Here is a 13,531-nt window from a genome sequence, read left to right as displayed (position 1 = left end):
ATGGATGCAGAAGAGCTGATTGAGTCCATCATCAGAGGTATCATGTTTCTCGCTGGGATCCTGGGAAACAACTGGCTGGCTATACGCTCCTTGCCTGGGAAGATCTCCAGCATCCGCACCAACGAGGTCCTTTTCATCAACCTGGCCATCTCCAACCTCATCACCAACTACCTGGTGGATCTTCCGGACACCATAGCCGATTTTGCCGGCCGGTGGTTCCTAGGGGAAACCTTTTGTGGCGTGTTCCGTTTTTGCGCTGACCTCTCTGAAACCAGCAGCATCTTCACGACCTTCTTCATCAGCACTTACTGGCACCAGAAGCTGGTTGGGTCGCTGAAGCGCGGTGGGGCACCGGTGAAGCTGGACAGCCTGTGCCTGGTGGGCTGCCTGCTGGCTGGGAGCTGGTCGGTGGCTTTGGTTTTCAGCATCCCACATTTTTTCTTCGTTCAAATCGATGGAGGAAATGAGAGCCATGAGGACTGTATAGAAGTCTTCCCTGATGAACTTGCAAAGCAAACATACGAGATCATTTATTTGACCCTGGCTAATGCTCTTCCTGTTGCTGGGATTGTATTCGCCAGCTGCCAAATTGTCGTCACTCTGCTGCTAAACCAGAGACGTATACAGAGTCATAACTCTGAAGCCACCAAGGAGGCTGTTAAAGAGGAAGTCAAGAACCCTGAAAACATTAATCTTAAAGGATCAGTCAGTTCTGATTCTGGACAAGGCACTTCTGGAGATGACAACTGTTCTTCACCCATGAGCGTTTATACAGGGGTGCCTCCTTCCACCGGTCCTAATGGTGGACTGCCTGATCACAGCCCTGCCGCTGAGAAGGAAGCAAACGCAGGCAGTGGAGTTGGAGCTCAACCAAACGTTTCCAGGACCAGAGAGCCAGCTAAGGCCAGCGCAAGCTCAAGCTCTCAGGTGAGAGCAGCTAAGAGTGTGGTGGCTGTTGCCAGCGTGTTCCTGGTCTGCTGGCTCACTCATCTGCTTCTACGCATCACCAACAGCATCCACACCTCATCTCTAGTGGTGGAGGTGGCCAGCTACATAGCAGCCTCTTACACATGCATAATCCCCTACATATTCCTGTACGGCGTGAAAAAGCTTTCCTGCTCATGTAAAAGGTAAACGGGTAGATCGCACCGTTGTTGTTCACTATAGAAATATTAAAGAGATGCACAAAGTTCTAACGACCGTCTCTCATATCGACTCAAACATTCTCCGTCAACTAATATCAGAAATGTTTGCTGTACATTAGCTGTTTAAATGACGTGAAATAGACTCTTATACTTGAACATTTTCACTTACATCTCAATGTATTTTGAATCTCAATAACGATGCACTTTGTAATGTTGTTATTATTTGTTATTATAAAGAGATGTGTAAAATATATTTCAAGAACTGTGTGAATTATTGAATTTGGCAGAAAATTGTAAGAGATAATGACCACAAATTATGTGATTATGATAAAAAGAAAAAACAATTCAAATTATATCTTCTTCTGCTGCTGCTGCTCCATCTTTCTAGTCAGGACAATAAGGTGAGTATAACGTGTGAAGGACTAACTCAAAGACGTAAAACGACAAAAGATATAAAACGCAGCTCACTGTGAAATTAAAAGAGGAATTACTCCATCGTCAAAGCAGGAATTATTTTATTTTTCATGAGGCTAGAAATTAAACATAATTGTTGGGTACTGCGCACAGTTAATTGGAGAAAAGGCCCTCAAGCAATTACTGTATTGTTGCTAATGAATGTGAGAAACCCGAGTGCTGTTTGCAGATTAAAAGATAATTATGTAAACGCAAACAGTGACGGCAGTTGAGTTCATTACTGGACCCCCCCCGCAGTGTCACATTACCAACACTCGGTACCCCGAATCCTCCTTTCTGCTGAAATTATTTATAAAAACGAAACAAACGTACAGCCAAGAATGAGAGGTTGTTGTAGTTGCTATATAGTGTTATCGATACATCCTCATCCACAAAAGCAATGACAACTTTTATTTCTTTTTTTAAAAACATTTTTTTTTATCTTTTTTTTCCTCCCTCTCAAACGCAGGCCAGAGTTTTTCCAGTGTAGCGCCGAGAAACTGCACCGTGTTTAAAAACTTGTTCTACATTCAATACAAAAGCACTCACACACTCACAACAGCACAGTTCAATGCATCAGACAAAAATGCTCACCGTAAATAATACACATGAAAATTATGTTTGTGTGCGAGTGATGTTTTGGCAGAACGGACGACATTATGGCCACGTTATTTACATAATTACATTCAGACATTTAGAACAGAAGTTGTTTGGGGGTATTATGCCAAAGAAAAAAGTATTATTTGAAAATACTTATACCAGTATGTTTGCCTATGTCAAATATATTGAAATATTCCAAATTAATTTTCATTAAGTGAAACAAAAACTAATCTGTAAGATTCTGAATTAATGGTAATGTTTTCATGTAATACCACACGACGCTATTCGCGCACAATGCAAATAACGGCAACACAGCATCTTCCTTTCCAGAGTTGTACGAATACAAATTGCATTAAATAAGTTATAAAATGTGTTTTTGTCATTCTGCTCCATCTTTTCCTGCTTCCACTGTACCTTAACAAGCTCTAACACATCCAACTGAAGAGAAGGAGAAAACATCATGTTACGTGTGCTGATAACCCATGTTTTTGTTTTGTTTTTTTAAATCGAGTGTTGCACATTAAGGCCAACGGCGTGAGATCCCGAGGGTCACCTGTCCTTTTGTCTTGAATGATACCAGAGAGTCGTTAGTGATGTCAGTGGAGTTTCTCCAGCTTCGCCTGCAGGGACTTGAAGTTGCCGATGGTTTGTTGGAGGGCAGAGTTTGGGCTGAGGGACTGCAGCTCCACCAAGTACCCGCAGATGTTGTCGAGACACACGTTAGTGAATCGGCGTCTGAAACAGGTGAACATACCCAGTTAAGAGCCAAGTAACTAACACAAACTAGGCTCTTTAGTGTTGGATTTACTCTGGTTATAGTGTATTAATTTTTTTCAAGAAAGGTCTCCACCTTAAAGAAACCTTTACAACCTAGTTTTCACTTATTTACATAAAAAAAAAAAAAAACTGCAATGACATGCAAACCCACTTTCTAACCTTTGTGTATAGTGTGTATAAAATCTCAGGTGCATACTGTATATGTTTTGCTATTACTATTAAAAAACAACGCTCTGATTTGAAACACCAATCAACATTTTTCAGAATTTTATAATCCAAACTATTGATTATGTAATCAATAATGAAAATAATCTGTAGTTGCAGCTAGACCTGAAACAACTAATCGATTAATAAATTAATCGACAACTATTTTGTTAATCGATTTGAAGCTTTTTTCATGATTAAAACAAGATTTCCGATTGTTTAAGTTTCTTAAACGTGAATATTTTCTTCATTTCTTTGCTCTGGATAACAAAGAAATCATTAAAAGTGAAAAAAATTTTGGACAAAAAAAGACATTTCAGAATATCATCATTTCCAGGTTTGATGAACACTGATGAACATTTTTTAAGGTTTTCTGATATTTTATGGACCAAACGATTAATCGAGAAAATAATCGACAGATTAATCGATTATGAAAATAATGGTTAGTTGCAGCTCTAGTCGCAGCCCTAGATAGCACGACTCAAGCAGCATTTAATTGTTAAACCTACTCTTGCACATCCTTTGTCCTTACAATATAAGCATCTGCTGATGCTACCAAGAGGTTGCAACAGTCAAATCAAGTGGAGTTGTTCTGACATTAAGTCATTTTAGTGCAGAGCTTCTTCTCTTTGTATTTCCCTAGACAGCGATTCCTTACTGAGCTGAGAGGAAAGAAAAAGATGATATATTTGCAATAAAAAAAAAAAGATCATAACTGTAACTATGGAATATATCAACTTGACTGGGTTTTATTATCACATGGATATTATTCTTTGAACAAGAGCATAAACGAAGCCAGCACGACAGCGCTAACTGCAGGCAAGCAGCAGCAGCACACGACGATGATTACCTGTCATAGGTTGGTACTCTACTGGGATCGTCCACATATCCTGAGAGGAGCACGTGGATGCACTCCACCAGGTGGAGAGGTTTCTTCAGCCGCTGCCAGCAGGGATCCTACAGGTGAAAACACAACAATGCAGGATTTTGGATAAAGAAAGTGACAATTTGTCTCATAACTTGCATCAGTGAAACTAAATATTTTATCTGAGGCATTTACCCGTGTTTTGAAGAGTTGGTCATAGACTTCCAGAAGACGTGGCAACTGGACTCCAATCTCCTGCATGGTGCAGGCGACAAATCCAACGTCCCAGTTGAGGTGACAGACTTCCTGTTCCAGAAACTTAACCAGGAACTCTACAATCACAAATGTCTCATTAATTAGAACAACTAACTCACTCACACATATTTCTTATGCGATTTGAAAAAGGGTAGTACACATTTATCAAATGTCTTATTTGACAAGATCTGCAACAGCCATTGCTGTGTGTATGTATCCATGTACCAATTACGTAAAACAAAATGAATCAGTCTCCACAGAGGAGACATGTTTGAACAGGTATGTTATAATGGGAGGATAATTAAGCATTCACCTGAGGCGCCAGCATGAAAAGTACCAGAGGGACATAACTACATAAACGATGCAAAGGGGAAGTCTAATTATATTACTGTTAAAGTGGTGAACAGCAGGCTGGAAAACTCATACTAGCGGAAAACGGAGCATAATTGCAGGAACGGTGAGAACATTTACCCAGAGGAAAAAATCTTGGCGTTCCAGCATAAATCTTTCCCAGCGATACCAGTTTCAAACTGAGCGACCTCATCCTGTCTGCTGGAGTCATGGCCACGCTGTCTCCCAGTTCTGAAAGAGAAAATTAAATACATTTCTAAATAACACCTAATGCACACGGTGGTGGAGAAAACGTACATATTGACATTACTCTTGCCTTTTTCCATGATTTCCTGCCACAGAGACTGCACCAGGATAGGGTCAGAGTGTCCAGCACAGTGAATGATGGCCAGCTTGCACTCAGACAATTTGAAATGGTCGGCAAATTCCCCATAAAGCTGCACAAGAAAACAAAAAAAATTGCATTTCACTACATGTCTTAATTTTTCTGAACTTTAATTCCTAACTTTCATGATGCTAGATGTTACCTTTGTGATGTCCATGAGCTCTGAATCCAACTGAGAGATGACATTTTTCACTGAGGGATGATGGAAGGACTGTCTGATTAGGGTCTCCTGAATCTGCACTTGGATTCGCACCAGCTAGAAGGCAGAACACAAAAACTGAGTGATGACAATGCCACTATTTAACATCTAAATAATCTTCCTCATTGTGACCACACACACATACCTCCATCTTTTCTTCCAGCTCGTGAAGGAACTCTCCATCCGAGGCCTGAGCCGAGATGCCGGAGGAACTCTTTGCAGACAGGATGGCTCGAGCGAGATACTCCAAACGTTGCCTTAGAGAGATCTCCGTGCTGTCAGATAATAATCAAAAAGGTTAAAGATTGCTGAAGATTAAAGTCGAAAAACAACTTATTATCCTGTCTGTGTGTATTCCTAACCTGTGCATGTCAGCGAGGAGGGCCAGGACGTGCGCTGCCTTGCCAAAGTTACGGCTCTTCTCATAGTAGCGCCACAACAGGTCCATGTTGTGCACCTTACTCTGGTCCTGCTTTATCATGTGCATTAGGTGCTCTTCCAGGTATGGAGAGTTCACCTGGACAACAGACAGGAAATTAAATAATAATTAGACTGTAAGAAATGACACAAAGACATTACCAGCCTTTGGATGTACACAGGGACAGAGATATCGATGAAAGTGCAACAAAATCAAGGTAAAATATAATAAAATGTCACAAAATCTTGCCATTTTTTAGTAAAATATGCAATATGGGAAACAGTATTACTAAGTACCTCTAACAGTTTGTCAGACAGGTCAGCCTGAATCAGCCAGTTGTACAGAGCAATGTGGAATAGCTCGTCCTGAGACCTCTGTGCAAGACCGAGCATCTGCTCAAACTTTAAAAGGAATGACAGATTTTCACTGATTAGAAATGCAGATCACACTCAGTGCTGTAGCAGGGAATAAGCGTCAATTGCCCCCGTCTTAACTCACATGGGCTGTAGCTTCTTCATTACTGAGCATGTTGGGGTCAGAAGTCATGACGGGTGGACCAGGTTGCTTTGGGACGCTGGGGGACTGAGGGGCAGCTTTGCTCTGGTTAACCAGCTCCTGCATGGTGTCTGTGATGCACTTATAACAGTAAAGTCTGAAGGAGAACAGACGGGCAGTGAGATCAGCTCGAAAAGAAATCTACTGTGTCATGCTGATTTGTTTAGTTTTTCTTTCCAGTTACCTTTCCTGGAAGGCCTGTTGTCCCACCCTGTCCTCTTCAGGCTCTCCATTCTTGTAGAAGTGGGGCCCCAATCTCTGTGGATCCTTCTTGTCTGCTGCTGTGAGGCACAGCTCAAGGACTCCCTCATAGAAACGCACTGAGAGACAGTTTAATACAGTTAATATAGAGGCACTGACAAAACAATTACTGCATCACTAAACAAATCAACTGCACAAGCAGGAAGAGTTCTTTTGTATCCCTACCTTGTCTGTACTGTGAGCAGACGAGTGGCAGGTCAGTGTGCTGACTGATCTGCTGATAGAGACGTAGAGACTCTCTCAGTGTTTTCTCTTTATCTGCCTTACTCTGGACCTGCTTAGAGCTCTGCAGCAACTCATTAGCCTGATTGAAGGGAAAAAAGTAACCGTCAGACAATGAATGAGGGTGAATCAATACTTTTAAGGACCTGGACTGTGAACTATCCATAACATCTAATTTGACAGTTCCCTCACTGTCAAGGGGTTGAAGAATATTTAAACCAATCTGACAAAACACAACATCTGAGTGTACACAGTATGTACCTTAGAGCAAATGCTGTCGTCACTGCTGTACAGCAGGGGACAAATGTCTCTCAGGTGATTGCTGATTGCATCCACGGGAGCATTGTCTTTGATGTAGACATTAATGAGCGCCGTGATGAGCGCTCCAGACAGCTCTTTACCCCGAATCACGATATCCTTGAAGCTCGCTCCCTTCATCTGTTCTTGAAACTCCTTACAAAACAGGGAAAACATTGTGAGCCGAGTGGAGTGAAGATAAGCAAGAACAATGACAAGCTCACATCATGTACAAAAAAAAGGCAGTGCAGCATGAGGGTGAACACTGCTGTGCAGATGAATGAGCATCTGTTTGTTACACAGGGACAGCTTTTGTGCATACATTTACCTTTGGCAGTTCAGACATAATGAGGCTGAACTGATGATCACAGAGAAGTTTCCAGAGCGCCAGAGTCTGATAGGAGCGATGCACCAACTGCTGGATGCCCTGCAGTGATGCTTTCTCATAGACCTGTGCATTTGCTGGATACAGAGGTGGAAACACCGGAATTAGAACAAAGTAAGTAAAGCCTGACCCAGTTTTCCTACACTTTCAGAACAAATATCTACTTTCTGTATATATACAAAAATAATAAAAAGGATATTCATGAAAATGTGGAAACCTGCACTCATAACTCACTGTGATATTTCCTCTGGAGCTCCTGCTGGACCTGCTGAGAGTTGGCTCCATCTGGACGCATGAATCCCAGCAGCCTTTGCTGCAGGTTGGCAGGGGAGGTAAAACTAACAGGGAACAGATGTTATTTCAACATGTTGGGGAAACAAAATTTCAATTTCATTGAGAAATTGGATAAAATGTTTTTCATTTGAGCTACACAATGTGAGTCAGTGATGTTTGTTCAACTATAACAACACATTTGTGGAGAGCCACATGCTATTTGGAGAACTAGGCAAATATATCTGAAATTCAACACACTGGAGCGTTTTACATAGAAAGCAAGGAAACCCGGAGTTCTTACCTTGCAGCCCCAAGAGAGGACGGACTAAACTGAGAGTTTTTATCAAGAAACTCCCTCAGTCCAGAGAGCTCCAGAAGGACTGACTCCAGATCAAATGATGCAACACTGCTTTCCAACTGTGGAGACAAAAAGTAACTGTGTGTTTACTAACTACTACTAGTATTATTACAACAACAAAACAATACTATAATTACACGACTTACAATAGTGACAGTCTGAGTTCCTTTGTTTATGGTTTTCTCAGAAGCAAGGCTCCCATCCCAAATGTTTCTGTGAAGTCAGCAGGAGCAGTAAAATACATGTTCGTCAGTACAGAAATCATTATTACACGATCGCACACTCCTGACTCAGGAAAAGCTCACGTTTCAGGCTTTTGCCCAAAACACACTTACCCAAGAATGCGAGCAAAGTAGATGCTGATGCCATTGTGTTTCCCCGAGAAAATCACCTCTGGGCCAGCTGACATGGATGTGATAGGAGTCGACACAGAATGCATTGGTGTGAAAGGTGTGGCCAGAGCTGGGGGAATGATGCCTGAGTGGAAAGTAACAAATTAACAAACAAATACTGTACAAATGCTACAAATATCATATTTTTGAATGCCATTGTACCCAGTTTATCAGGTAAATCAAGAGTTGCAATGTGTGTATAATCCTTTTTAGAATTTATACAATCCTTTTCTGGCCCAGTGGACTGTATTTGCTCACCAGGTGCAGGAGAGCTCATCACCGGTCCAACATTACTGGGAGCTGTCATTGCTGCAGGGAATCTCATCTGTGCTTCTCCTCCATATCTAATTATGGCAACAACAAAAAAAAAATCTGCTTTTAGTTTGTTAAGTGTGAGCAAATGTAAATATGTATGAGTAGAGAAAGTGTTATGTGACCTGAAGAATCCTCTGGTGGCCCACTGTGAAACCTCTCTGTCACAAGCTGCCCTGGAACACGCCAGGATCAGTGCTGTGGCACAAGCCTGCTCCTCCTGCACAGGACAGAAACTCAAGTAGGTATTTGTGTCTTTTAAGGGACACATGTAGACTGAAAGGCAGACCATGAATCTTCCATGAATAGATTTAAGGCTTACAAACATGATGAGTCGATTATAAAATTATGACGATCTTGCTTTTTACCCTGTGCAGCTTAAAGAAGCGTTCAATCTCTTCACTTTCTCCTCCAGAGCAGCTCACCAGAAGATGACGGAGCTGATCTACAGGCCGCAGTTTTTGAAAGATATGACTCCCCTACACAAAACAAATGGTGGGCACCCAATAAAACAACATTAAGTTTCATGACATTGAACAAGATGGAGCACCATGTACACAACACAATGATTCATGACAGCATTTCTAACCTTTGCAGAGAGAAGGACAAACTTCTGAGCAGGATTATTGTGCTGCTGTACCACCACTGGTGTATCAGTGATGGGAATCTGTTCCATATTAAGAGGAGTGCAAATCTTGAATGGCCTTTCTTCATTCAGAGCACAAAGAGCCCAGGAGTGCCCATCAATGTTAGACATCATCTGCAATAGGAGAGTAAAATTAAATGAGAAAATTATATCAATTACTTGAAGAGATATAATGCTATCAATACTAACATTAGAGTGTTTTTTAAGTCAGCAACATCATTTCTGAAAAGAAAATACACAAGTGTATAAACCATTCAATGTACCAACCTGTGTCTCCATCAATGGCTTCTTGAAGGGAAAAGAGTCATGATTGATGCACCACAGAATGTCACTGTCCTCTGACTCGGATGCAGCCATTAGCAGAACTCCTACAAGATTTAAACCAAGACAAAATTATATTCTCTGGTCCTGTACACCAGTGAGATGAGAGAACATATAACTTAAAAAATAGTAAACCAAGATATTACGGACCTTTGCTATGAAGTGCCTTATGGACCTTTGCAGGTTTTTGTAGAGTAGAAGATGCAGAAAACCCCGGTGGCAGACGAACATGAACCAAAGCTAGCAGACTGGGTCGAACTGCTATGTGCCTCTGGTGTGGAAGGGCAAAAGGTGTGGTGCTGAAGTAGAGACGCACACCTACAGAAACATAAACATATTTCACCGGTAACCTATGCGAAATCTTAACTTTTACTTCCACTACTGTTCAGAAATCCATACCTGCATGAGTAACTGCAAGAAGGTGACAGTCCGAGGACTCTGATCTATCAATCACAGAGATTTGGACCATGGGTTTGAAGACAGAACGGTCAATTGTCCTGCAAAAGAAAGGAGTTTGAGAAATCCAACTTATGCATAAGCAGTATAAATAATAGATGCAAAAGAAACATTGTAGCTATGACAAACCCAGAAATACCTGGCTATGTTTCCAGCAGCCGCAACAATGGAGCTTTGAGACAAGGTTCCCACCCGACTCATGCCCTGCCCATCAGCACCCAGGTCATACACCTGAATGAGCCAAAGAGTTAATTATTGGAGCCCAGTTCAAAAAATCACCAGTTTCCCGGTTTATGATAAACAGCTTCATATGTGAACAGCTGAGAATAATCCAGTAAATGCTGCACCTGCAGGACACCCTTCTCGGACCGTGTGAATAGTGTGTTGCGGGAGTTGTCGATGGCAATCTGCACAATGGGGTCTATGGAGGAAGTGCAACAAAAAGTTAACCCAGGATTTAATTATATCACAGACCTCCACATGGAAATATGTCACTTTCTTTACCATCTTCAGAAAAGGAGAACTGGAGGACAGAGGGGACGAGGAAGGACAGGGAGCTTTTGGAGTGGTTGATTTTTCTGCAGCGCTGACTCAGCCAGCCAGCCTCTGCCTGGTAAGCTATCTCATAGAGGCACCCGTCCTTTCCTGCCATAAAGATGCGACCGAGGTCTGTGGAGGTGATGGAGAGGATATAGGTGTTGTCTGTGGGAATTGAGAAGAGGGGGTCTGGTAGCAGCTGCATCCCACCAGACATGCTGTCGTTCAGTCCTACAACAAAGAGACACAAATACAGACAGAGGAGGGTATTAATAGTGTATATTTGCTTATTTGCCCGGGTAATGAATAGCAGCCACTTGTTTGTAAATCTCAGACCAAGTAACTGTCAACATACTTTTCTTACAGACACAAGATAAAAACTGCAGTAGTTTTGCATAGTCATATGATAATCTTATCACATAATTCCACAGAGGACTCAACAAAAGAGGCTTAACCTTTCTTAAGGCTAAAATGTCAGTTAATTCAAATACAAGACAACTTTGTGCAGCATCAAGAAAAATTTAAAAACTAAAAGGAACATCTAAAATGCAATGTGAAGGTGACTCACCAGCCTGGCTCTTGGGGAAGCTCAACCCGAGGATCACTACATCCACAGAGGTGGCCAGTACTAAGAGGTAGTGAATGTGTGGTTGTAAAATACCTGGGAAAGACAACACAAATCATAAACATTACTAAAATTAAAAAGGTAAATGAAATGATGACTCCAAGCAGCTACGCATACCTTGTTTTGGTTTTACTAGTCCCACTGCAAGAATGGTTTCAATAAGGCCATCAAAATAGGCCACGTCTCCTCTGTAACACAACAGACAAATAAATAACTTTCCTCAACCCTATTTTGTCCTCATGGAAGTTCAATTGTTAAGTAAAATAGCCGTTAAAGTAAAGTCTTGGTACACAGGACAACGCATCAAATTAACTATGTGCAGCTACAGACAGATCACCCGATCATACAATACTCACCCATCTTCATAATTCCACATGAAAATGTCATTGTCAATCGTAAGCCAGGCTCGACAGATCTCGGGGAAAACTCCCATCATGCAGTTACATTGCATATCTAAGAAACAGTTAAGTAAGCCAACTAAGAACAGAAAGAATCAACTTTACATATTTGTCAGATTAAAACCTATGGACGAAAGTGAAATACTGCATAAGAATTGTTCCAAATGACCAGAAAGGATACGGCTGAACTGCTCCACCAGCTCAGGTGGCAGAGGGACTCGGCGGACTGCACTAAGCTCCGGGAGGTTTGGCACACTCAGTAAACCTGGTCCTTGGAGGGGGTAGTCCATGTCCGACACTCCAGAGAGGGACGGCATATCTAGGAATAACATCAGGAAAAAAAACAAGAATGACGGCGTACGATCTCCAGACAGATTTGATAATGTGTCATATCACAGAATTCTATGGTTTTTATCTACAGAAATGTTTTATATGTCGTCTATCTTTGTATGGAGGGTATAGCATTGCCTGGGAATACTGTAGAGCAATACGATTGCTGTTTGCACCTCAAGGATTTTTAACTGTATCATTAGATTTTTAGATTCAAGGTGAAAATTCCTTGTTGATGCCAGGGTTCAGACTGCTTTAAAATGATTATAAAAAGACAACAGTAATTTATTCAAATAACCATTAATTACAAACAAGATACATGCAGAGGGTCATCTCTAAACGCACATGTCGAAAGGTGAAGTAAATCACCTATGGCTGCAGAAGACCTCACTGGGTGCCCTTCCTAACACTTAACTAAATGTTCTTTGATTATATAGCAATGTCGTGGTCATGATGACACCACAAGGCTGCTGTAGTGTACTCTGCAATGCATTTCCTCTCACATTATCTATCAATCCCATTCATACACAACTGTCCATGTACCTAATAAAGTAGTCAGTGAGTTAAAGCTCAATAACATGTAATCCAGATGTGATTCTTGTCAATGTAAATACAACAAAGGTTCAATAAATATTGATGTTAAGGCACTGACCAAACACTCATTGAGACACCGAATTGCTAAATGTTTTGCCTCAGATATGTAAGAAGTTGTATTATGTCCATAAAGAACTTCAAAACTACAACTAAGTGGTTTCTTTCACTTAATCTTTAGTCATCTGAAATATTGTCACGATTATTATGTATGTGTACTGCTTTAAAACTTCACCCAGCCTTTCAGTGAGTGTAGACTGAATTTCTACTTATCTTCATACTATAGCTCATATATGATTTACAGTCATTTTCTTTTTATGCTTAAGTAATACAGGATTTGCATAATCTGGATTCACATAACCTGACCATGGCCAGTCAAAACCTACTGCAACATTTGATCAATTCAACCTGGTAGCCAATGTTAACCGTTTCCCTCTTAACCTTCTTTCATGTAACTTACTGTGTGAGGGAACACCGAGCAGCTCCGACAGCTCAGGAAAGCAGCGGTCCTCCTGCAGGTGTTTGTCTATCAGCCGGGCAGAGTTATCCAGCGCCTCAGCGAGCGCAGCGGCGGGGCTGCTGGGTCCAGCGCTGGACGGCATGGCTGGGCAACTACTGTGACCGTATCTGTTGACGAAGAGGTGAGAGGCCAGGAGACGTTAGTTACCGCTGAGTTAACTTGCTGCTAGCATCACAACCTACATTGTTTAGCCACAAGCTAGATGCTAGTTGAGTGCGAATAAAAGTGGCTTAAAGTCACGTTTGTGATTTACCCGAATGAAAAGTAAATCCGCGTGACACTGCACTGCGTAGTGACGTTTTCTTAACCAGCTCAGTAGCAATGTAATTTAAAGAAAAGACATCCGACACTTAAAACCTACAGCCCGCCAACCTCATGTACGACCAACGGCGGTGTATTT

General features: G+C 41.6%; 2 protein-coding genes across 2 annotated transcripts; one reads left to right on the top strand and one right to left on the bottom strand.

Moving 5' to 3' along the window:
* On the top strand, nucleotides 1–1,134 carry LOC131446555 (rhodopsin). The gene has a single exon (XM_058617853.1). The coding sequence runs from the start codon at nucleotides 1–3 to the stop codon at nucleotides 1,132–1,134; it is 1,134 nt and encodes a 377-aa protein (XP_058473836.1).
* A 509-nt stretch (nucleotides 1,135–1,643) lies between these two features.
* On the bottom strand, nucleotides 1,644–13,531 carry nup155 (nucleoporin 155). Its single transcript, XM_058617792.1, has 34 exons — nucleotides 13,385–13,531; nucleotides 13,072–13,238; nucleotides 11,872–12,009; nucleotides 11,649–11,745; nucleotides 11,410–11,480; nucleotides 11,236–11,328; nucleotides 10,635–10,898; nucleotides 10,478–10,551; nucleotides 10,270–10,361; nucleotides 10,074–10,171; nucleotides 9,825–9,992; nucleotides 9,621–9,721; nucleotides 9,297–9,467; nucleotides 9,076–9,186; nucleotides 8,833–8,927; nucleotides 8,654–8,739; nucleotides 8,339–8,480; nucleotides 8,150–8,216; nucleotides 7,947–8,062; nucleotides 7,607–7,710; nucleotides 7,316–7,449; nucleotides 6,952–7,143; nucleotides 6,634–6,772; nucleotides 6,392–6,527; nucleotides 6,151–6,304; nucleotides 5,949–6,053; nucleotides 5,597–5,751; nucleotides 5,380–5,509; nucleotides 5,178–5,291; nucleotides 4,967–5,087; nucleotides 4,771–4,881; nucleotides 4,240–4,376; nucleotides 4,030–4,136; nucleotides 1,644–2,933 (listed from the first exon to the last, which is right to left on the bottom strand). The coding sequence occupies exons 2-34, from the start codon at nucleotides 13,211–13,213 to the stop codon at nucleotides 2,795–2,797; spliced, it is 4,104 nt and encodes a 1,367-aa protein (XP_058473775.1). The 5' UTR covers nucleotides 13,214–13,238; nucleotides 13,385–13,531; the 3' UTR covers nucleotides 1,644–2,794.

The sequence above is a fragment of the Solea solea genome, chromosome 19 (genome assembly GCF_958295425.1).
Source record: "Solea solea chromosome 19, fSolSol10.1, whole genome shotgun sequence".
NCBI classification, from domain to species: domain Eukaryota; kingdom Metazoa; phylum Chordata; class Actinopteri; order Pleuronectiformes; family Soleidae; genus Solea; species Solea solea.
This window is presented reverse-complemented; position numbering and strand designations above follow the sequence as displayed.

Bases quoted from the DNA above. Each gene is read 5' to 3' on its own strand.
- LOC131446555 (XM_058617853.1), top strand. From the start codon at position 1: ATGGATGCAGAAGAGCTGATTGAGTCCATCATCAGAGGTATCATGTTT.
- nup155 (XM_058617792.1), bottom strand. From the start codon at position 13,213: ATGCCGTCCAGCGCTGGACCCAGCAGCCCCGCCGCTGCGCTCGCTGAG. The intron at 11,329-11,409 runs GTATGCGTAGCT...TGTCTTTCCCAG, and splicing joins ACTAGTAAAACCAAAACAAG to GTATTTTACAACCACACATT. The intron at 4,377-4,770 runs GTAAATGTTCTC...TTGTGATTGTAG, and splicing joins GCCAAGATTTTTTCCTCTGG to AGTTCCTGGTTAAGTTTCTG.